The 25,070-nt window shown below is 47.6% G+C and overlaps 1 protein-coding gene across 1 annotated transcript in view; it reads right to left on the reverse strand.

Annotated features, from left to right (window-relative positions):
- Window positions 1–545: 545 nt before the first annotated feature.
- LOC138276137 (mucin-22-like) overlaps window positions 546–25,070 on the reverse strand; it is a 77,838-nt gene continuing 53,313 nt past the window's right edge. The window contains exons 2-7 of the mRNA XM_069219175.1: window positions 4,346–4,480; window positions 4,026–4,212; window positions 3,426–3,919; window positions 2,528–2,839; window positions 969–2,481; window positions 546–862 (exon numbers count right to left, since the gene is read on the reverse strand). Coding sequence (XP_069075276.1) covers window positions 546–862; window positions 969–2,481; window positions 2,528–2,839; window positions 3,426–3,919; window positions 4,026–4,212; window positions 4,346–4,480 — 2,958 coding nt within the window. The remainder of the gene's footprint in view (window positions 863–968; window positions 2,482–2,527; window positions 2,840–3,425; window positions 3,920–4,025; window positions 4,213–4,345; window positions 4,481–25,070) is intronic.

The following is a 25,070-nucleotide window of genomic DNA, read 5'->3' on the forward strand; positions in this document are numbered from 1 at the left end:
TCTAAAATATGATACAGTTAGAACCAATCATGATATAAAATGTACAAAATAATGATTAGAATGTACATGTTAATAAGAAATGTAATACAATAAAAACAGATTTGAATTGATGGTATTTGGCTGGTGATTACATAGAAAGTGATGTTAAATGAAATTGCCCCCTAAACTATCAGGATAATTTGTGCTGTCAGTAGGAATCTGGCATCCTGGCACCGGAGGGCTCCAGTCTTGATGATGTGGCCGCTCTCTGCAGAAACCCTGGAATTGATGGGATTAGAGGGTCCAGTGTCGCCAGCGTGCCCGTTCTCACTTGCGAGCCTGGTACTGGTGGCATTAGAGGGTCCAGTGCCATCAGCGTTCCCGTTCTCACTTGGGAGCCTGGTACTGGTGGCATTAGAGGCTCCAGTGTCGCCAGCGTGCCCGTTCTCACTTGGGAGCCTGGTACTGGTGGCATTAGAGGGTCCAGTGTCGCCAGCGTGCCCGTTCTCACTTGCGAGCCTGGTCTGGTGGCATTAGAGGGTCCAGTGTCGCCAGCGTGCCCGTTCTCACTTGCGAGCCTGGTCTGGTGGCATTAGAGGGTCCAGTGTCGCCAGCGTGCCCGTTCTCACTTGCGAGCCTGGTACTGGTGGCATTAGAGGGTCCAGTGTCGCCAGCGTGCCCGTTCTCACTTGCGAGCCTGGTACTGGTGGCATTAGAGGGTCCAGTGTCGCCTGCGTGCCCGTTCTCACTTGCGAGCCTGGTACTGGTGGCATTAGAGGGTCCAGTGTCGCCTGCGTGACCGTTCTCACTTGCGAGCCTGGTACTGGTGGCATTAGAGGGTCCAGTGTCGCCTGCGTGCCCGTTCTCACTTGCGAGCCTGGTACTGGTGGCATTAGAGGGTCCAGTGTCGACAGCGTGACCGTTCTCACTTGGGGGCCTGGTACTGGTGGCATTAGAGGGTCCAGTGTCGACAGCGTGACCGTTCTCACTTGCGAGCCTGGTACTGGTGGCATTAGAGGGTCCAGTGCCATCAGCGTGCCCGTTCTCACTTGCGAGCCTGGTACTGGTGGCATTAGAGGGTCCAGTGTCGACAGCGTGCCCGGTCTCACTAGCGAGCCTGGTACTGGTGGGATTAGAGGGTCCAGTGTCGCCAGCGTGCCCGTTCTCACTTGCGAGCCTGGTATTGGTGGCATTAGAGGGTCCAGTGTCGCCAGCGTGCCCGTTCTCACTTGGGAGCCTGGTACTGGTGGCATTAGAGGGTCCAGTGTCGCCTGCGTGACCGTTCTCACTTGGGAGCCTGGTGCTGGTGGCATTAGAGGGTCCAGTGTCACCAGAATGCCCGTTCTCACTTGCGAGCCTGGTACTGGTGGCATTAGAGGGTCCAGTGCCATCAGCGTGACCGTTCTCACTTGCGAGCGTGGTGCTGGTGGCATTAGAGGGACCAGTGCCATCAGCGTGACCGTTCTCACTTGCGAGCCTGGTACTGGTGGGATTAGAGGGTCCAGTGTCGCCAGCGTGCCTGTTCTCACTTGCGAGCCTGGTACTGGTGGCATTAGAGGGTCCAGTGTCGACAGCGTGACCGTTCTCACTTGGGAGCCTGGTACTGGTGGCATTAGAGGGTCCAGTGTCGACAGCGTGCCCGTTCTCACTTGCAAGCCTGGTACTGGTGGCATTAGAGGGTCCAGTGTCGCCAGCGTGACCGTTCTCACTTGCGAGCCTGGTACTGGTGGCATTAGAGGGTCCAGTGTCGCCAGAGTGACTGTTCTCACTTGCGAGCCTGGTACTGGTGGCATTAGAGGGTCCAGTGTCGCCAGCGTGCCCGTTCTCACTTGCGAGCCTGGTGCTGGTGGCATTAGAGGGTCCAGTGCCATCAGCGTGCCCGTTCTCACTTGCGAGCCTGGTGCTGGTGGCATTAGAGGGTCCAGTGCCATCAGCGTGACCGTTCTCACTTGCGAGCCTGGTGCTGGTGGCATTAGAGGGTCCAGTGTCGCCAGCGTGACCGTTCTCACTTGGGAGCCTGGTACTGGTGGCATTAGAGGGTCCAGTGCCATCAGCGTGACCGTTCTCACTTGCGAGCCTGGTACTGGTGGGATTAGAGGGTCCAGTGTCGCCAGCGTGCCCGTTCTCACTTGCAAGCCTGGTACTGGTGGCATTAGAGGGTCCAGTGTCGCCAGCGTGCCCGTTCTCACTTGCGAGCCTGGTGCTGGTGGCATTAGAGGGTCCAGTGCCATCAGCGTGCCCGTTCTCACTTGCGAGCCTGGTACTGGTGGGATTAGAGGGTCCAGTGTCGCCAGCGTGCCCGTTCTCACTTGCGAGCCTGGTACTGGTGGCATTAGAGGGTCCAGTGCCGCCAGCGTGCCCGTTCTCACTTGGGAGCCTGGTACTGGTGGCATTAGAGGCTCCAGTGTCGCCAGCGTGCCCGTTCTCACTTGGGAGCCTGGTACTGGTGGCATTAGATGGTCCAGTGTCGCCAGCGTGCCCGTTCTCACTTGCGAGCCTGGTCTGGTGGCATTAGAGGGTCCAGTGTCGCCAGCGTGCCCGTTCTCACTTGCGAGCCTGGTCTGGTGGCATTAGAGGGTCCAGTGTCGCCAGCGTGCCCGTTCTCACTTGCGAGCCTGGTACTGGTGGCATTAGAGGGTCCAGTGTCGCCAGCGTGACCGTTCTCACTTGCGAGCCTGGTACTGGTGGCATTAGAGGGTCCAGTGTCGCCAGCGTGCCCGTTCTCACTTGCGAGCCTGGTACTGGTGGCATTAGAGGGTCCAGTGTCGCCAGCGTGCCCGTTCTCACTTGCGAGCCTGGTACTGGTGGCATTAGAGGGTCCAGTGTCGCCAGCGTGCCCGTTCTCACTTGGGAGCCTGGTCTGGTGGCATTAGAGGGTCCAGTGTCGCCAGCGTGCCCGTTCTCACTTGCGAGCCTGGTACTGGTGGCATTAGAGGGTCCAGTGTCGCCAGCGTGACCGTTCTCACTTGCGAGCCTGGTACTGGTGGCATTAGAGGGTCCAGTGTCGCCTGCGTGACCGTTCTCACTTGCGAGCCTGGTACTGGTGGCATTAGAGGGTCCAGTGTCGCCTGCGTGACCGTTCTCACTTGCGGGCCTGGTACTGGTGGCATTAGAGGGTCCAGTGTCGCCTGCGTGCCCGTTCTCACTTGCGAGCCTGGTACTGGTGGCATTAGAGGGTCCAGTGTTGACAGCGTGACCGTTCTCACTTGGGGGCCTGGTACTGGTGGCATTAGAGGGTCCAGTGTCGACAGCGTGACCGTTCTCACTTGCGAGCCTGGTACTGGTGGCATTAGAGGGTCCAGTGTCGCCAGCGTGACCGTTCTCACTTGCGAGCCTTGTACTGGTGGCATTAGAGGGTCCAGTGTCGAGAGCGTGACCGTTCTCACTTGGGAGCCTGGTACTGGTGGCATTAGAGGGTCCAGTGCCATCAGCGTGACCGTTCTCACTTGCGAGCCTGGTACTGGTGGCATTAGAGGGTCCAGTGTCGACAGCGTGCCCGTTCTCACTTGCGAGCCTGGTACTGGTGGCATTAGAGGGTCCAGTGTCGCCAGCGTGCCCGTTCTCACTTGCGAGCCTGGTATTGGTGGCATTAGAGGGTCCAGTGTCGCCAGCGTGACCGTTCTCACTTGGGAGCCTGGTACTGGTGGCATTAGAGGGTCCAGTGTCGCCTGCGTGACCGTTCTCACTTGGGAGCCTGGTGCTGGTGGCATTAGAGGGTCCAGTGTCGCCTGCGTGACCGTTCTCACTTGGGAGCCTGGTGCTGGTGGCATTAGAGGGTCCAGTGCCATCAGCGTGACCGTTCTCACTTGCGAGCGTGGTGCTGGTGGCATTAGAGGGACCAGTGCCATCAGCGTGACCGTTCTCACTTGCGAGCCTGGTACTGGTGGGATTAGAGGGTCCAGTGTCGCCAGCGTGCCCGTTCTCACTTGCGAGCCTGGTACTGGTGGCATTAGAGGGTCCAGTGTCGACAGCGTGACCGTTCTCACTTGGGAGCCTGGTACTGGTGGCATTAGAGGGTCCAGTGTCGACAGCGTGACCGTTCTCACTTGGGAGCCTGGTACTGGTGGCATTAGAGGGTCCAGTGTCGCCAGCGTGCCCGTTCTCACTTGCGAGCCTGGTCCAGGTGGCATTAGAGGGTCCAGTGTCGCCAGCGTGCCCGTTCTCACTTGCGAGCGTGGTCCAGGTGGCATTAGAAGGGTTCCAGCCGCAATAGCACGACTGTTCTCTGTAATTCTGGAACAGGTGAGTTCAGAAGTGTCATGAATGTTTGTTTCTGTACACCTGAAGTCAGTATTTTGACGGGGCTGCGAACTGGCGTAGGCGGCGTTAGAAAGGGGTGCAGTCTCGATAATGTTACTGTTCTCACCAGGGAGAGGCCTTGTCCAGTCTCAATGGAGTGACAGCGCTTAGCTGGAGCTAGTTGTGGGTACTTGTTTCTGGTGTTTGAAAGTGGTGAAGCAGAAGGGTTGAGTCTGTGTAGCTCAAACCCCTCAGGAGAAGCCTAGAACAGGAGGCGTTGAGGGGGTCAATTTTCGATAGCTTGAATTCCAGCAGCAGGCAGTCAGTTATAAGTTACATTAGAGGTGTGCAGTGTGCATAGCTTGACTGCTCTGAGAAGGACCCCTCTTTAGATGTTTCTAGGAATGAAAACAGGTTTTTTGCTCCAGATGGTATTCACTCTCTTTCTAGGATGATGGAGGGAGGAGTGCTACGAAGCAGCACAGCCACTTTGAATAAACGTATAATAATCAAGGTGGGTGTTAGTTAGCAAACCACGGTGACTTCGTGCACTAACGCCTGTGAGTAGGTAAAGTTCCGGGCCTAGATCACATACCCTAGAACTTGCAAAAAGTAATCCTTGGATCTGAGTTTCACTCCTATGAGTGAATTTCATTCATTCATTCATTTTTATCCAATCAAAACCTGATTTATGTCGGAAAGCTCAGAAATGCCTATTTGTGTCCTGGCACGCCCCTTGTTCATAATCCTTATAAATACCACCTGCTGCAGGGGGCAGAGAGCGAGTCACAAGTACCAACGAGGGCGACATTCGACTCTTTATCCTACACTTTACTACTCACACATGTCCTGGCACGTCTCTTGTTCATAATCCTTATAAATACCACCCGCTGTGGATGTCAGAGAGCGAGTCACAAGTACCAACGAGGGCGACATTCGAGTGCTGATCCTACTCTTTACTACTAACACATGTCCTGGCACGCCTCTTGTTCATAATCCTTATGAATACCACCTGCTGCACACTGTCAGAGAGCGAGTCAGAAGTACCAACAAGGTGACATTCGAGTGCTGATCCTAATCTTTACTACTAACACATGTTGTGGCACGCCTCTTGTTCATAATCCTTATGAATACCACCTGCTGCACACTGTCAGAGAGCGAGTCAGAAGTACCAACAAGGTGACATTCGAGTGCTGATCCTAATCTTTACTACTAACACATGTTGTGGCATGCCTCTTGTTCATAATCCTTATAAATACCACCTGCTGTCCACTGTCAGAGAGCGAGTCATAAGTACCAACGAGGGCGACATTCGAGTGCTGATCCTACTCTTTACTACTCACACATGAAATGATTCTGCCACAAGAGGCTTAAATTAAAAAATGATTTGATGTTTTGTAAGGTTCATATGGTGCTGCTCTATCTGCTGGGTACCAGGGCGCGTGGCATCTATAACAACCGTACCTGTGCAAGGGAAGCGGCGCTGCATCTGCACTTCTCTTAAATCTGCCCCTTAATATTTTCAGTTTTTCAGTCAGTCTTCAGAGTTCAACAAAGAAATAAATTCAACAGAGTATAAATGAACAGCGGAAAGCATGCAGCATTTGAGCCAGTTTCCAAAAACTCAGCTAGAAGTGTCTGGAATGGGGAGATTCTAAGTAATAGGCGTCAGTCTGTGTAATTCTAAAGTTGAACCCAATGAAGGTTCAGAGCAGGGAAGGCATATTCATTCAAAAGTTAACTCAAGGTCAAGAAACATAAACTCCCAGGTAGGAGAGATCTACAGCAGACTCAGGGATGGGTCTTCTTTCAGGAGAGTCAGGAAGGGATCAGATCTGCATATTCTAAGAACACACAGTTATTACATTCCATTTCACCCACAATGTCTTCCCACCAACACCCCAGAGATGGAGACAAACCAAATACAAAATCTTTCTGGGGCAGTCTGACTCCCTTGTTTCCCATTGTTGAACAGAGGTGCACCAGCTGCACAACGTTGAGTGTATCACTGGTCCGGACAGCATGGTACAGGAGTGGTCTTCTCATCCCCACACATGCTGCAAATCACAACTAACTGCCAATTAACTCTAATCTCCTCTAAGGTTCTCTAAAAGCAAACAATGACCCACTCCTGTTACTAGCACGTTATCACTCCGGAAACAAGAAGGAAAACGTGTAAGCAAATACAAACAACACTTAATCATGGAAAAGCATTTGAGGCCTTCTTTTACTGAGGCTAACTTAACAAAATATATTTGGTTAAACGTGAATACATTGTATAATCGAGGATAGTCATTAGTTCACAAATTGCAGCTTCTTTATACGTATCTATGTAGGAGGCTGGCCTGGCTTATAGTGGGTACCTTGTGGTACTTACACCTTGTGCCAGGTCCAGTTATCCCTTATTAGTAGGCTGATAGAGGTAGCTATAGCAGAACAGCTTAGACTGAACTAGGAGACATGCAAAGCTCCTAATATACCACTTATATCACTTAGCACTATATCATAAGAAACACAATACTCAGAGTTACTAAAAAATAAAGGTACTTTATTTTGGTGACAATAAGCAAAATGTATCTCAGGGGATATATTCCCTTAGAAGGTAAGTAATATACACAAAATATATACACACAAACCAAAAATCAGGTAAGTAACAGTTAGAAAAGTAGTGCAAACACTGTACGACACAATAGAATGCAATAGGGAGAAATAGGCCTAGGGGCAACACAAACCATATACTCCAAAAGTGGAATGCGAACCACAAATGGTCCCCAGGCCTAGTGTAGTGTTTTGAGGGTCGCTGGGAGTGTAAGAAAACACTAAGGGTGTCCAAGATTCCCCACCCCAAGACCCTGAAAAATAGGAGTAAAGTTACCCTACTACCCCAGAAAGACAGTAAAGTCGAGATAGGGGATTCTGCAAGGACAACAACTGACTGCAAAACACTGAAGACGGATTCCTGGACCTCAGGACTGTAAAGGAAGGGGACCCAGTCCAAGAGTCACGCAAGTGTCCGGGGGCAGGAGCCCACTAAACCCCAGATGAAGGTGCAAAAGGGCTGCCTCTGGGTGGAAGAAGCCGAAGATTCTGCAACAATGGAAGGTGCCAGGAACTTCTCCTTTGGTCAGAAGATGTCCCACGGCGTGCTGGAGGATGCAGAGTTGTTTCCACACAGAAAGACCGCAAACAATCCTTGCTTACTGCAAGAGTCGCGGTTGAGGATTTTGGATGCTGCCAGGGCCCAGGAAGGACCAGGAGGTCACCCCTTGGAGGAGGAGACAGAGGGGGCACTCAGCAACATGAAGAGCCCAGGCAGAAGCAGGCAGCACCCGCAGAAGCACCTGAACAGGCACTTAGAAGATCTGAGGATGACGGTCGACTCAGAGCAACAAAGGAGTGTCCCACGACGTCGGAGTCCAACTCAGCGAATTGGGCAATGCAGGACGGAGTGCTGGGGACCTGGGCTAGGCTGAGCACAAAGGAAGTCTTGCATAAGTGCACAGCAGCCCGAGCAGCTGCAGTTCACGCAGTACACAGGATTACTGTCTGGCGTGGGGAGGCAAGGACTTACCTCCACCAAATTTGAACAGAAGGGCCACTGGACTGTTGAAGACACTTGGACCCAGCTCGTCAGGATGAGAGGGGACCCAGAGGACCAGTGATGCAGAAGTTTGGTGCTTGCGTTAGCAGCGGAAAGATTCAGTCGACCCACGGGAGAATTCTTCTTGGCTTCCAGTGCAGGGTGAAGGCAGACAGCCCTCAGAGCATGCACCACCAGGAAACAGTCGAGAAAGCCGTCAGGATGAGGCGCTACAATGTTGCTGGTAGGCTTCTTGCTACTTTGTTGCGGTTATGCAGGCTTCCTGGAGTAGTCAGAGCCTCAGTGATACAGTTAGGCACCACATAGGGAACACATACAGGGCATACTTTATGAGCACTGGGGTCCTGGTTAGCAGGATCCCAGTGACACATAGGCAAAAAACAAACATACAAACAGTAAAATTGGGGGTAACATGCCAGGCAAGATGGTACTTTCCTACAATCTAGTCATACATTTGCAAATGGATTAACTTATAGATAGTCCAAAATATAGTTTATAGAATTCCCCGCTCCAGATCCTTCAGGTAAGGCCATCCTTTGTTTCCTGATCACTGTTCTGTGTGGCTACTGTTAGCTAGATGCAGAAAACTCACATCTCTTTGTGCCCCTCTTGTAGGTAGTCCAAACAGGAGAGAGTCCTGCTGTGAGGAGAATCACTGTACACAAAGCGGTGTCCAGCACACAGCCTGGAAAGGACACGAGAGAAGAACCAACCCAAACTGTTCCTGAGAGTGCAGACAGAGATTCCACATTCCTTGCTTGCTTTAAATGTATGAGAATGGGAGCTACTGATCCACTCGCTGGAAGAGAGTATTCTGCAAAGTACTCAGAGGACCATTGTGCAACCACAGCTGGTGGGTACTGAACAGCCAGTTTCCCAGAGCAGAAGGCACATTAGCTGGATACTGACCTGGAAGGAATTGCTGTCTCCCTGTCTTGATGTCCCAGACCTGCCTCCTGAGAGAAGGAAGGAATGCACCAACCATGCAGGAGGTGCGCTCTTCCAGAGCAAGCAGAAGTAGGGCAAGCTCTGAGACATCAGGAGCAAAAGTTCTCAGTCACCACATTTGGTCCCAGAAACCTCTGCTTACTCTGTGGCCCTCTGAAAGGGGTTCTGAAATGTAGTGACAGGCAGCATGACATTTCTACCAGAGGTGTCTTAATTAAGGTCAGAAAAGTAAGTAGCTATGATGGAAAACGCAGTAAGACTTTAAATGAAGAAGCTTTTACGATGAAAACACAAGAAAACATCAGTTGAAATAACAGCAGTAAGGCAACGATACGTACTATGTTAACCTGGCAATATATATATATAGTTTTGTGCAGTGTGTCACTGTTCTTGTTGTAGTATTGCCGCGTCCTCGTGACTCCTGTTCTACGTCTCGAGCTCGTGTTAGAGAGAGCTCGAGACACTCGGAGTCAAGAGGACGGTTGAGGCGGTAGCTGCGACATCGCAGCGGTCTATTTACAGATTAAAAGATATTTACTTTACCTACACTTGTAGTCTTGATCACTACAAGTATTTATGGCGACGAGGAGACCGCTGCATCGGACCCATTTTCCTCGTCAAAACAAAGCAGGAAGTACAGCTAATAATAACGTCAATCTAGGTTCATGATTGGTTACTTATTTTCTGTTTTCACGAAGAACTGAAGCAGTTAGTTTGAATTTTTGGTCCAACTCTGCCATCTCATGGATTTAAGAGGTACTGCACTTTGATTTTATGAAGGAAATTAATTTTGACAGTTCGTTTTTTTGTTTGCTGCTTATATTACAAGGAAACTTCAGCGTTTTTTTTTAACTGTGATCTGCTGTGGATCTTATATTGATATTGGCGTAAAAGTAAAGGAAGTTAAGTAAAAATTCTGACTGGGTTTCTTCAGCTTTCATTGTCCTCTGCGTCACACACCCTGTGATATTACTTACCTTCTGCACTTGTACTGTTTTAAGAATGCAGTCTGTGAATCCACCTCCATTTTTTTTGGAAACACCGGGTAACCCTCCAATTCCATGGAAAAATTGTTATGATGCATCTGAGATGTACTTAGGAGCAATTGGTGCAGCACGCTTCCGTCCTGAAAGAAAAAAATGTCTTTTACTCCATTCCCTGGGATTTGAAGGGAGATCTGTTTTTAAATATCTTCCTGCCTTGGTATTGGAAGAAGGAGAAGAGATTGATGAGTATGCCGAAACAGTAAAAAAATTGGAACTGAGGTTTGACATACAACCCAGTTTAGTCGTTATTAGGCACAAGTTTTTCAAAAGAGAACAAAATCCTGGTGAAGACGTGGATACCTTTGTATCAGCACTGAGAAAACTTGCAGCTGATTGCCAATTTCAGGCGTTTAGTGACCAGCTGGTCAGAGACCAATTTATTGCTAAATGCACGGACAAGACTATCCAACAAAAACTTCTTTCTTTGAGCAATCCGTCACTGGATGAGACATTACGATTGGCAAAGAGTATTGAGACGTCTAAAGTGTCTGTGAAGGAACTGGAATCCAGAACGACAGAAAATATAGGATTAGTGAATTCTCAGGATGGAAAATTTTTAAAATCAACTAAGACTTTTTCCAAACCATTTTTTAAGCAAAGCAACATCTGTTTTCGGTGTGGTAATCAGAACCATATTAAGAGTGGCAGAGGATGTCCTGCTAAGAATGCCACATGCAGGAAGTGCAACAAAGTTGGACACTTTGCCAAAGTGTGTCAGAGTGGCACAATGAGTGTTGGTTATCAACAGGGTTCAGGGAGGTTTTCAAATAGTTCAGGGGTGGCGTATGTTACAGAAGTAGATGATAATGATGTAGATAGAATCCAAGAAGAATTCAGAGACATGGTGATGATTGTCACTGAGGATCACATAGTAACTGGAGATCCTACTAGGTGTGTGGATCCTTATGTTGAAATTGGTGTTGGTGACAAAGTGATCAAACTTTTGGTGGATTCTGGAGCTCGAATCACAATGATTACTCAAGAGCTGTGCAAGGAGGTTTGGGGAGAGAGAACGCTCTGTGCACCTGACAGAGCACCTGTCTCTTATGAAGGGAGAAAGATTGAATTGGCTGGTTATTTCGAAGATGTACTTGAGTTCAAGGGAAGAAGAATTTTTGGCAAGGTTTATGTGGCGATAAAGGGACTAAACATTTTAGGTTGGTTCCATCAAGGTTTATTCCAAATGGTTTTGAGGCCAGGCACTAAGGAACAGGTATCTGTTGTAGAATCAGACGATTATGCAGCCAGTCTGATAAAGGATTTTCCTTTGGTGTTTTCTGAAACGTTGGGCACCATTGAAGGATTTGCTCATGTGATAAAAGTAAAAGAGGGAGCCATTCCAGTGAAACACAAATTTAGGAGTGTACCATTCAGTGTGAGGGACAAATTGGAAAAGGAGTTGAAGGACTTGTGTATGAAAGGTATCATTGAACCTATAGATTCCTCTTTGTGGTTGTCTCCCTTGGTTATTGCAAGGAAGAAAAATGGCGATTTGAGGGTATGTGTGGATTTGCGCAGTTTGAATAAACATATTTGGGTAGACTCGCATCCTTTACCTAATATTACGGAAATGCTGGCTACTATTGGTGAATCAAGATGGTTTTGGAAGTTGGATCTAGCTACAGCATATCATCAGATTGTTCTAGACCCGGCCTCAAGGCATCTTACTGCTTTTGTTTCACCTTTAGGCACATTTCAGTATTGCAGGATGCCTTTTGGGTTAGCCTCAGCAGCAGCTGTTTTTCAGCGAGTAATGTCTCAGATATTAAAGGACATAAAAGGGGTAGCTGTATTTCAAGATGATGTGTTGATCCATGCAGCGTCCAAAGAGGAACATGATCACATTGTAAGGAAAGTGTTAAGAATCATGCAGGAGAAAGGAGCGGTCCTAAAAAGTGATAAATGCCAATTTTTGCGTAATAGAGTCGAATATTTAGGACATGTTGTTTCTGAACAAGGGATTGAACCCAAACCAGGGTTGGTCAAAGCGATTATGAATGCTTCTCCACCATCAGACAAAACAGGATTGAAGTCTTTTATTGGTTTGTGTGAATTTTATTCACGGTTCATGAGTGATTACGCTACTAAAACTAAACCCTTAACGAATTTGTTAAAGAAAAATGTTGTTTTTGTTTGGAGTAAGGATTGTCAGGAAGCGTTTGAGTGGATTAAGTCGCAACTAGTTGGGCCTAAAATCCTGAAACCTTTTGATCCAGACGTGCAGTGTATCATAACTGTTGATGCAAGCAGTTTCGGTGTGGGTGCTGTGTTGACTCAGGTGAAAGAAGGTACGGAAAAAACTTTGGGATATGCCTCAAGAGTTTTGAGAGGGTCTGAATTTAATTTTTCTGTTATTGAGAAAGAATTGTTGGCATGTTGGTGGGCTATAAGGAAGTTTCATCCGTATGTCTGGGGAAACAAGTTTGTGTTGTGCACAGATCATAGTCCTCTTATTCCTATTCTGACTGGAGACAAAATCAGAGAATCAACACCTCGCATTTGTAGATTGGTCACAAAATTATTGCAATATGATTTTGAAGTCCGTTATGTTCCAGGTAACAAGAATGTTAGAGCAGATTTTCTATCCGGATTTCCTCTGGTTGAGGGTGCGGGTGTTGGTGAGGATGAAGATGAAGATGATGTTGATAATTGTTTTATAGCAGCTGTTGATCTGGAAGATATGTGCGCAATAAGTGAATGTGAGTGGAAAAGGGAATTGGCGAAAGACTTGGTGTTGGCTCAAATTGTGAAATTTATAAAAGAAGGGTGGCCCAGAGAAAGAAATGTACCTATTCAATTTCAAACTTTTGTCAAGGTGTCAGGTGAAATGTCAGTTGAGGATGGCGTTCTGATGAGGGGTGAGAGATTTGTTCCCCCGGAGAGCCTGAGGAAAAGAATAGTTGCTGCTGCGCATGAGGGACACTTGGGTAGGACACTTACCAAGCGCAGATTACGTGAAACGTTTTGGTGGCCTGGAATGGACCAATGTGTTGATGTCTGTGTGGATGAATGTGTGATTTGCAACAGTTGTGAAAAGGGGCTCAAGGTGAGGACTCCACCGTTACAACCTATTGAACTACCCACTAGGCCGTGGGAAAAGCTGGGAATTGATCTTATTGGTCCTTTCTATGCTTTGCCAAGTCCATGTAGATTTGCTGTAGTCTTAATTGACTACTATTCTAAGTGGCCTGAAATCAAGTTTATAGGCGAACCTTCATCAAAAAATGTGATTGAATTCTTGAGAGATGTATTTCTACGGGAGGGGTTCCCTTCGGCCATTGTTTCTGACAATGGTGTGCAATTTGTTAGTCAGGAATTTAAAGAATTTTTACTAGAAGGTGATGTTAAACACATAAGGAGTTCACTATATCATCCTCAAACCAATGGCCTTGTAGAGCGCATGAATCGAGTGTTGGGAAATTGTGTACAATGGGCTATTGCTAACAAGTCAAATGTTCACATTTCTGTACGTACTATGCTTTGGTTTTATCGCACAACCCCCCATTCTTCTACAGGTGTTTCTCCATTTGAACTGTTGCGTGGAAGGAAACCATCTTCAAGGATCTGTCCCGGTTGGATGTCTAAGTGGGTGAAACAAAGTGATTGGAGTGTAATTGATGATACTGTCAGAAATAATGTCCGGAGGGCACAAACTAAGCAGAAGGAATACTTTGACTTATCAAAGAGGGTCTACTCCCATGAATTTGAAGTAGGGGACAAGATTAGAATCAAACTTCCTGTTCACAGGAAGAAAGGAGAAAAGAGATTTTCAGAACCCTTGATAATTGACAAAGTATGTGGTAATGCTGTTAGGGTTAATTTGCGGAATTGGTGGAATGTTGACAGGGTAGTTAAAGTTAAGGAAATTCCTAACAAAATGTGTAAGTCTGATCTTTCTATGGAATGTCTCAACAAACCTTCTCACAGTGAACCAGTTACTGATGAAATGAATCCTGCGGATGTTGATAAAGTTGTTTTTGAACATTATGTACGCAGGAGTGGCAGACAAAGAGTGAAACCTTTGAGATACCGTTAATTCTGTGTCATGTATTTGAGTTATGATTTTGATTTCATCTTTCTTTATAATTTGTATCTTTAAATTTATTTTTATTTCTTTTGTTGTTATTGTTTTTCTGTAGACTGTTGTCTTATTGAGTAATGGTTAAATTGTTATTTCCTCGTTTGTAAGGGAAGAAGATAATGTAGTATTGCCGCGTCCTCGTGACTCCTGTTCTACGTCTCGAGCTCGTGTTAGAGAGAGCTCGAGACACTCGGAGTCAAGAGGACGGTTGAGGCGGTAGCTGCGACATCGCAGCGGTCTATTTACAGATTAAAAGATATTTACTTTACCTACACTTGTAGTCTTGATCACTACACTTGTCTTCCTGTCTCATGAGATGGCGTTACATGATAACTCTGAGCTCACTGAGTGTGGAGCATCCACCAATCCCAAGGACCAGGAGTTCTGATGATGGGAACATCGAAGGATGAAAGATTTGATTGTGGATGCTGGTAGATGGTTTGAAAGATTGGAGTCTGGAATAGAACAGCAAGTTCTAGTAGATGGATTAGTAATGCCTGGCGGGTGTGTAGTGTGTCAGTGTGTTGACACGGCTGTCCGAATTGTGTGAGCAAATGTCAGCAATTTATAGAGGTCCTCCCAGCCACCCAGCTTCATGCGACACTGACTTGATGGTGTGTTACTGGGAAGGCTGAATATGATTCTAGTGGCAAAATGAAGGACCTTGTTCAAAGATGACATGGATTACCATTGTCAGTTACAAAGGATAGAAGAGCCCAATGTACTTCGAGATTCTGTAAAGGCTTTCTGCACTGTGCTGGTACAGCCAGTGCCTTTATTCACTAGTTGGCATTTGCCAGGCGATGCCCAGGTAGAGTGGTTGAATGAATCCTTGGAGCAGTAGTTGTAGCATCAACTCTTGCAGTCTTGTAGTATGTGGTTGATGCAGTAGGACTGTCTCAATTTATCTACAGAAAACCTCCTCTGCGGGCCCACCAGCCTCCCTTGCTGCAAACCAGGCCCTCAGCGCCTTCTGCAGCTCCTCCTTTTTGGTGAGGCCTTTTAATAGACACTGGAGCTCTTTACCACATTTCCTGAGCAGAGCCACTGGGTATGTCTCCAACTTCTCCACCTCAAACACCACATTTGCAGCAACTTCTGATGGCGAGAAAAAAACTGTATGTGGTTGCATTATAGTCTGCAACAAGACAGTAGTGTACACCAATCACTGTATACAAAGTACAAATAGAAGTCCTATCCACACCGCTGATCACCGATGTTAGAAATGAGGTCTGTAGTTGGCAACTAGTTTGCAACCTGTCCAAGTAGGAAGCCTCACTGTAGTCAAAACAAGGGAGTCACATACCTAAGAAAAACCCTGCTCACCCACTTTGTAGCTTGGTTCAAGCAGTCATGCTTGTCTCATAGGCCATGTGTAAGTATTTGTACACAACACAGTAACACAGTGAAAACATCACAAAAATACTCAACACCAGTTTAGAAAAATAGCCAATATTTATATGAGTAAAACAAGACAAAAACAACAAAAATCTAAAAGTAGAGATAGCACTTTATAAAGATATAAAAGAGTCTCAATCCTGAAGAATCAGTGGTTGTATCCTTATAACACACAGTACCTTGGATGCGTCAAAAACAAAGATGATGCCGGCCGCAAAGAAGGTGATGTGTCGGAAAAGCAAGCAACGTGTGGATTCTTTACCCACCTGGTTGGCAATGTGCTGGTTCTTTTCCCACCCGGCTGGCGATGCATGGATTCTTCTCCCGCCGGGCTGGCGATGTGTCAATTCCTTATGGCGGTGCAGCGTTGATGCAGAAAATGACACCCAGGGATGATGAGTGGAAAATCTAGAAGCACAACAACGATGAATCTGCGCTGAAGCGGGCGATGCATCGATTTTGCAGCTGCGAGACAGGCGCTGCTTCAATTTTTTTAGCCGCAGAACAGGCGCCGCCTCGATTCTTCTGCCACTGCAGGCTCGGTGTGTACATTTTACTTCAGGTGACCAGCTTCCACTTCCAAGGGCCCAGGATCTGGATTTGGCACCACTTGGCAAGTCAGGACTCTCAGCAAAAGAGACCAGGGACTGGCAGATGAAGTCTTTGATATACCCGAGTCTTCAGCAGGCAAGCTCAGTTCAGACCCTTGAAGAACCTTGGAAAGCAGGATGCAGAAAGCAAAGTCCAGGCCTTTGACTCCCAGGGCAGAAGCAGCAGCAGCAGCAGGCAGAGCGGCAGGTCCTTCTTCAGCATCCAGCTGTTCTCCCCGGCAGAATGTCCTCAGGCCACAAGACCCTGCCTCTCCCTGTCCTAGCCCCAGACACACTCTAGGGTGTTGGAGACTGGTTTGTGTGAGGACAGGTACATCCCTATTCAAGCACAGGTGTCAGCTCCTCCCATCACTCTAGCCCCAGAAGACCCACCAGGATATGCAGGAAACACCTCGGCTCCCTTTGTGTGATTATATAGAGTGGATTTATAAACAACCCAACTGTCACTCTAACCCAGATGTGGATTCAGCAGCCAAGCGGAGGCACAGAATGGTGAAGCAGGAAAATGCCCACTTTCTAAAAGTGGTATTTTCAAACTTACAATCCAAAAAACACCTTTATTAAAAGTATTTTTAAATTGTGAGTTCAGAGACTCCAAACGTCATATCTCTATCTACTATCAATGTGAAATTACACTTGTAAGGCAATCCCCATGTTATCCTATGGTAGAGATAGGCCTTGCAATAGTGAAACACACATTTAGCAGAATTCAGGACATGCAAAACACACTAGTACATGTCCTACCCTTTAAGTACACTTTTCCTGCCAATGGGGCTGCCTTGGGCCTACTTTAGGGGTGACTTACATGTAGTAAAATGGAAGGTTTGGCCATGGCAATTCAAAACTGTACACACAAACACTGCAGTGGCAGGTCTGAGACATGTTTATAGGGCTACTCATGTGGGTGGCACAATCAGTGCTGCAGGCCCATTAGAAGTATTTGATTTACAGTCCCTCTAGTGCACTTTACTAGGGACTTACTAGTAAATCAAATAGGCCAATCATGGAGAAACCAGTCCAATTTAGACAGTGAGCACTTCACTTTAGCACTGGTAAAGTGCCCAGAGTACTAAGGCCAGCAAACAAAAAAAAATCAGCACGGGATCAGAAACAGGAGGTCAGAAGCAAATAGTACAGGGGAAACCATGCCAAGAGGAGACAGGTCTAACAGAAACGTCAAACTCACATCTGAGATTCTCAAGTGGCAGCCCTGTTCAGGAACACGCTAAAGGGGTTAGACTAACGCATTTTAGTGCTGTTGTCCGCATCAACACACTAAAATGCTTAGCCATGCACAATTGGTATCTCCTAGCTGCATGACGAAGTGCTACAGGCAGCTCTGTGGAATAATACATTATTCAGCCAGCAGCACATGCTAGGCACTCCTGCCTCAGGCAAAACACAGCTGGGCCCAGGTCGTGAGAGTTGCTATGGCGAGTGCCTGGGTACAGCTACGTTTTTATTACACAGTTATTCTGCGAGCCCCCTCACTCACACAGCAGGAGTCCTACCCACTTCGATTTCATCAGCGCTGTGCACCATAAATATAAGCGCACAGGCTCCACCCTTCCTTTCCGACAGTTGTTGATAGACCCGGCTTCAGGCCAATTAATTTATCACCTCGTAGCTTGCCCACTGAACATAATTTGTAGGAATGTTGTTTAGTTACTAAACAATACAGCCCGCCACCTGCCCCTCTTCCAATCACTGTGATACATAGCTCCCAAGTTTTCAGATCGCATGGTTTCAGTGCGCTTATGCATTCTGATACCTAATGTGTGACACGTCTCGTGAGTAAAAGCAACCAATGAAGTCCATATGAAGAGCTGAATATCAGAAGTTACCACTGTTTGACCAATGAGAATTACTAGCCTAACTATATGGTTCATTCTAGTCCAAATAACACCCATCAGAAGTAGCTCAGCCCAGTCAATTTTAACTAGATTAACATCATCAGAAACAAATACCTGTACCTAATGTGTTCAAACCCTCTACACCTCCAGTTGAACTGCCCCTACTCAATGCACTCTAACCCCATCATTTAGATCTCACCCACCAATCAGACCCTTTTACCACTAACCAAACTCATCAGCCAATGAGACCTCATCATCCCATAACCAAACCTTTTTTCCATCAACCAGTCCTTGTTCCATACCAGCCACACCAGCCAGAGATTGCTCTGTCCCACCCAGACCTTCCCCTCAGCATCCAGGCCTCAGGACACAACAACCAGGCATCAACATTTAACATCCTGATATTGGAACACATTGGATAGAATATGGCCCACCCGGAAAACCTAGCGACCTACCTTCCAGCCCTCAGCAAATGCTGGCCAGACTTAGGGGCATATTTATACTTTTTGGTGCAAAACTGCGCAAACACAGTTTTGCATCAAAACGTTTTGCACTGGCTTGCACCATTCTTGAGCACCAGATGGGCACCATATTTATGGAATGGTGCAAGCCGGCGAAAAGGGTTTGCTAGTGTAATGGGAGAAAGGGGGTTTACACCCAAAAATGATGTTAGGCAGGTCAGAGTAAAAAGAAATTACTCTAACCTGCCCTGCATCATTTTCTGACCCAAAACCATCCATACCACATGAATCCTGTCTTAGAAAAAGACAGGAGTTGTGCCCACCACCCCAATGGCCAGCACAGGGGACCAGGGTCCCCTGGGCATGGTTATTGCACCCAGTGACATGTAGGGGGGCCCATTTCAGGGCCCCCAATGGCATTTAAAAAACTAATACTTACCTGTACCTACCTATACTTACCTGGGATAGGGGCCCCCATCCTCTGCTGTCCCGCTGGTGTGGATGGGGTGTCCCTGGGGCCTGGGGAGGGCACCTGTGGGCTTATTCCATGGTGTTCCGCCATTGACATATGCCCACAGGTCCCCTAACACCAGCCCAAAGCAAGCTTTGCACCATTGTTTCACCCCCTTCTCCCCCCTGTGCGTGATTTTAGCATGGGGGATAAATATGAAGCTAAGGCCATAGAGTTATTTTGTGCACGGGAACGCCTACCTTGCATCTCGTTGACTTGAGGTAGGTTTCCATATCCAAAAAATGACTTTAACTCCATAACTTTGGCACTAGACAGGTCTAGCACCAAAGTATAAATATGGAGTTTGTTTTGCACTGACTTTCCGAAAAAAGAAATAACACAAATTCATCACAAAAAAGTATAAATATGCCCCTTAATCTTCTGATAGCCAGACCTCATCTTCCACCATCCAGACTATGGCTTCCATCAGCCATTGGCCATGCCCCAGGTACCAGACCCTGTGACACACCTGCCAGATCTCAAAACCACTACCTGGATCTCAGCTCCTTCTAGCAGGCTATCAGCATTTACAAGGCAGACTTCACCTCCAACCAAGTGGACCTCATGTCCCACCAGATGGACCTTATATCCCACTAGCCAGTCCTAATAGCCAACCAGCCAGACCTTGAGCTCCAGTGGCCAGACTTCACAATCTGCCAGTGAGACCTCGTATTCCAAAAGACAGACTTCATGATCCACCAGCTAGACATCAGTGCAACAGAGTGAAACCTCTACACACACCAGCCAGACATTAGCATCTACCAGCAAAACGTGATAAGCAGTCTGACTCTTGGACAAACTTCTGTTGTATTGGCACAATATAGCCTGGCCTTGGGACCAAAACCTGCTTATCAAAAACTCCTAATCTGGATCTTGGCTTCCAAAAAACGAATTTTAAAGCCCAGACCCTAAGCAGGCCTGGAGACACACAAGCTGGATCTACTGATCCACCAGCTGAATCTTGAAAATAACCATTCAGCGCTCATAAATCCCCATTTAAACTTCATTCTGACCTTCTGCACCCGTGCTCCCACCAACTGGTCCACTGTTTGCATCAGCTGGATGATAGCTGCCACCATGTAGACCTCATGATCCATAGCCTGATGTCAGGACCCAACAGCCAGATGTCGAGAAACACAACCCTGCCCTCTGGACCCAAGCACCAAGCCCTGGACCAGACTTCACCTTGACTTCACATCCCACCAATTAGACCACAGACTCACGTGCCAGACCCTTACTTCTACCTTCCAGACCTTGTTCCCACCAGGCAGTCATCAGCTCTGACCAAATGGACCTTGTGATTGTAGGAGGCTGGACTGGCTTGTAGTGAGTACCAAGGGGTACTTGCACCTTGCACCAGGCCCAGTTATCCCTTATTAGTGTATAGGGTGTCTAGCAGCTTAGGCTGATAGATAATGGTAGCTTAGCAGAGCAGCTTAGGCTGAACTAGGAGACGTGTGAAGCTACCACAGTACCACTTAGTGTCATATGCACAATATCATAAGAAAACACAATACACAGTTATACTAAAAATAAAGGTACTTTATTTTTATGACAATATGCCAAAGTATCTTAGAGTGTACCCTCAGTGAGAGGATAGGAAATATACACAAGATATATATACACAATAGCAAAAATATGCAGTATAGTCTTAGAAAACAGTGCAAACAATGTATAGTTACAATAGGATGCAATGGGGAAACATAGGGATAGGGGCAACACAAACCATATACTCCAAAAGTGGAATGCGAACCACGAATGGACCCCAAACCTATGTGACCTTGTAGAGGGTCGCTGGGACTATTAGAAAATAGTGAGAGTTAGAAAAATAACCCTCCCCAAGACCCTGAAAAGTGAGTGCAAAGTGCACTAAAGTTCCCCTAAGGACAAAATAGTCGTGTTAGAGGAATAATGCAGGAAAGACACAAACCAGCAATGCAACAACTGTGGATTTCCAATCTAGGGTACCTGTGGAACAAGGGGACCAAGTCCAAAAGTCACAAGCAAGTCGGAGATGGGCAGATGCCCAGGAAATGCCAGCTGCGGGTGCAAAGAAGCTTCGACTGGACGGAAGAAGCTGAGGTTTCTGCAGGAACGAAAAGGGCTAGAGACTTCCCCTTTGGTTTCCCTCTCGCCTTGGAGAGTCGTGCAGAAGTGTTTTCCCGCCGGAAGGACGCCAACAAGCCTTGCTACACGCAAATCGTGCGTTTGGCGTTTTTGGACGCTGCTGGGGCCCAGGAGGGACCAGGAGGTCGCAAATTGGACCTGCAGAGAGAGGGGACGTCGAGCAAGACAAAGAGCCCTCACTGAAGCAGGTAGCACCCGGAGAAGTGCCAGAAACAGGCACTACAAGGATGCGTGAAACGGTGCTTGCCGAAGTTGCACAAAGAAGTCCCACGTCGCCGGAGACCAACTTAGAAAGTCGTGCAATGCAGGTTAGAGTGCTGTGGACCCAGGCTTGGCTGTGCACAAAGGATTTCCGCCGGAAGTGCACAGGGGCCGGAGTAGCTGCAAAGTCGCGGTTCCCAGCAATGCAGCCCAGCGAGGTGAGGCAAGGACTTACCTCCACCAAACTTGGGCTGAAGAGTCACTGGACTGTGGGGGTCACTTGGACAGCGTCGCTGGATTCGAGGGACCTCGCTTGTCGTGCTGAGAGGAGACCCAAGGGACCGGTAATGCAGCTTTTTGGTGCCTGCGGTTGCAGGGGGAAGATTCCGTCGACCCACGGGAGATTTCTTCGGAGCTTCTGGTGCAGAGAGGAGGCAGACTACCCCCACAGCATGCACAAGCAGGAAAACAGTCGAGAAGGCGGCAGGATCAGCGTTACAGAGTTGCAGTAGTCGTCTTTGCTACTATGTTGCAGGTTTGCAGGCTTCCAGCGCGGTCAGCGGTCGATTCCTTATCAGAAGGTGAAGAGGGAGATGCAGAGGAACTCGGCTGAGCTCATGCATTCGTTATCTAAAGTTTCCCCAGAGACAGAGACCCTAAATAGCCAGAAAAGAGGGTTTGGCTACCTAGGAGAGAGGAAAGGCTACTAACACCTGAAGGAGCCTATCACAAGGAGTCTCTGATGTCACCTGGTGGCACTGGCCACTCAGAGCAGTCCAGTGTGCCAGCAGCACCTCTGTTTCCAAGATGGCAGAGGTCTGGAGCATACTGGAGGAGCTCTGGACACCTCCCAGGGGAGGTGCAGGTCAGGGGAGTGGTCACTCCCCTTTCCTTTGTCCAGTTTCGCGCCGAGCAGGGGCTAAGGGGTCCCTGAACCGGTGTAGACTGGCTTATGCAGAATTGGGCACATCTGTGCCCAACAAAGCATTTCCAGAGGCTGGGGGAGGCTACTCCTCCCCTGCCTTCACACCATTTTCCAAAGGGAGAGGGTGTCACACCCTCTCTCAGAGGAAGTTATTTGTTCTGCCATCCTGGGCCAGGCCTGGCTGGACCCCAGGAGGGCAGCTGCCTGTCTGAGGGGTTGGCAGCAGCAGCAGCTGCAGTGAAACCCCAGGAAGGGCAGTCTGGCAATACCAGGGTCTGTGCTACAGACCACTGGGATCATGGAATTGTACCAACAATGCCAGGATGGCATAGAGGGGGCAATTCCATGATCATAGACATGTTACATGGCCATATTCGGAGTTACCATGGTGAAGCTACATATAGGTAGTGACCTATATGTAGTGCACGCGTGTAATGGTGTCCCCGCACTCACAAAGTTCAGTGAATTGGCTCTGAACAATGTGGGGGCACCTTGGCTAGTGCCAGGGTGCCCTCACACTAAGTAACTTTGCACCTAACCTTTACCAGGTAAAGGTTAGACATATAGGTGACTTATAAGTTACTTAAGTGCAGTGTAAAATGGCTGTGAAATAACGTGGACGTTATTTCACTCAGGCTGCAGTGGCAGGCCTGTGTAAGAATTGTCAGAGCTCCCTATGGGTGGCAAAAGAAATGCTGCAGCCCATAGGGATCTCCTGGAACCCCAATACCCTGGGTACCTCAGTACCATATACTAGGGAATTATAAGGGTGTTCCGGTAAGCCAATGTAAATTGGTAAAATTGGTCACTAGCCTGTTAGTGACAATTTAGAAAGAAATGAGAGAGCATAACCACTGAGGTTCTGATTAGCAGAGCCTCAGTGAGACAGTTAGTCACTACACAGGTAACACATTCAGGCACACTTATGAGCACTGGGGCCCTGGGTTACCAGGGTCCCAGTGACACATACAACTAAAACAACATATATACAGTGAAAAATGGGGGTAACATGCCAGGCAAGATGGTACTTTCCTACAGTGATCCATTGCCTGATGTCGGGACCCGCCAGCTCAAACCTCATGGCCTCCTAGACTGACCTCAGGACCTCTAAACTCAGAAATATCTGGATCTTGGGACCTTCTAGCAGGACCTTGGCACCCACCAGTCAGAGCCTAGGGCCCTCTACTCAGAAACCACAAACAGCACCTCAGGATTTACCAGCCAGGCCTCACAACTTACCAGCCAGACCTTCGCCTCCGCATCAAACCTTCACTCCCCCAATTTCTCCTCTGGGCGGACCTCAGCTGCCACCACATGGGACTTACGATTGATTTACCTAATCATAGGATCCACCGGCCAAACCCCAGGACCCACCAGCCTAACTTCTTGACCCACAAGCCTGATTTAAGGATAGTTTTGGAGATTTCAGCAAAATATTGCTTACTCCATATATTTCATTTATAATGGTTTGTTTTTCATGTCTGTGTTTTCTGTTTATAATCACTAGGTCATTATCAATATGACTACAATCCATGTACAGGGGATGTAAGTCTTGGGGACAACCGTCACTGCTGTTCGTCACAGAGGTGGGGTTCACTTGTCTGGTGATTAATGTAGGAACTCCGCCCAAAAGAGAAGATTAGGTAGCTGATGTTAGGTCCTCATGAACTGGTGTTGATTCTGCGAGACATAGAAGGTGTGAAACATGTTGACCATTTTCTTGACCAAATCTCATTAGACAATCTACCATCAATAATCACTTAGGGAGAACACATGGGACGTTACTTCCAGTGTATTCTCAGATCTGTCTTTACCCTTAACATAGACTCTGATAATGATTAAATGAGATTATTAGGTGTCTATAGTTTTGTCCACTATCCACAAACCTTCCCATTCAGTTGCAAGTACCTTTCAACATCGGAGGCACCCAAGTTACAGTTTTGCAACCCAGCTGACATTAAAAATATCTCCAGCAAATCACTCCCTAGAAGGGCCCGTTGACTACTGCAGCACCAGCTCAACGAGGAGCATGGCCGGATGATGAGAGCTTGTATTCCAATTAACTTATGCTTCCATTGACTAGTTGGTTCTGGGTATTTAATACATCACCCAGGACTCCTACTAGAACTGTATATTTAATATTGATACATATTGGGACAACTTATTCTGTTCTGAGATTTCTCCCTGTCCTTATTTCAAGATAAGGACTAAATATCTAGAACCTAGGACCTACAAAGTGAGTCAAAGGACCTGATTGCCCACTAGCTGGACAAACCAGCTAAATGTCATGACCCACCTATGGACACCAAAATCCTGCCCCTGGGCCTCAGTGCATTGTAGGTAAACCTCAGCGTCCACCAGCTGGACCTCAGCTCCCTCCCACCATCTGGTCCCAGGACTCATTTGTCAAATCACATGATCCAATTGTGACAATTTAGTTTCCACCGACATGTTGGCACCTTAGAATCAACCATCCAGACCCAAGGAACCAACTGTCAGTTCTTGTTACAATGGGCCGCACAGTTTGTGTGATGGAATTTCACTGCTGTGGGATTCCATGTGTTTGTTGAAAGGACAAACATTCTTTGGTGCTAACTCTGACCCTGGCCAGCAAGGGAGTGTCTGCTCTGCAGTGTTTCTGAAGAATAAATATGTATTATTCAAATTACATATATGATACTTGTAATCTACTTTACAACACATTTTGGTGATGAGCTTGTAGGAGGCTGGCCTGGCTTGTAGTGGGTACCAAAGGTACGTACACCTTGTGCCAGGTCCAGTTATCCCTTATTAGTAGAATAGAGGTGTCTCTAGCAGCTAAGACTGATAGAAGGTAGCTATGGCAAAGCAGCTTAGGTCTGAACTAGGAGACATGTGTTGTAATATAGTTGTAAATTATGGGGAACCTATAATTTAGAGGATATGTAGTAATAGTTAGAAATGATAGTTTATTAATAATGAAGGTAGATCCTTCTCCCCTACTTCTGGAATGGTAGCTTTGGAATGTTGAGGACAGGAGGGTGCATTAGAATGTTGGTGCGGCTGTGAGAGGAAGGTGAACAAGGAGCTGTGGAGAGGGCAGGAAGAAT

The sequence above is a fragment of the Pleurodeles waltl genome, unplaced genomic scaffold (genome assembly GCF_031143425.1).
Source record: "Pleurodeles waltl isolate 20211129_DDA unplaced genomic scaffold, aPleWal1.hap1.20221129 scaffold_37, whole genome shotgun sequence".
In the NCBI taxonomy this organism is placed as follows: Eukaryota; Metazoa; Chordata; class Amphibia; order Caudata; family Salamandridae; genus Pleurodeles; species Pleurodeles waltl.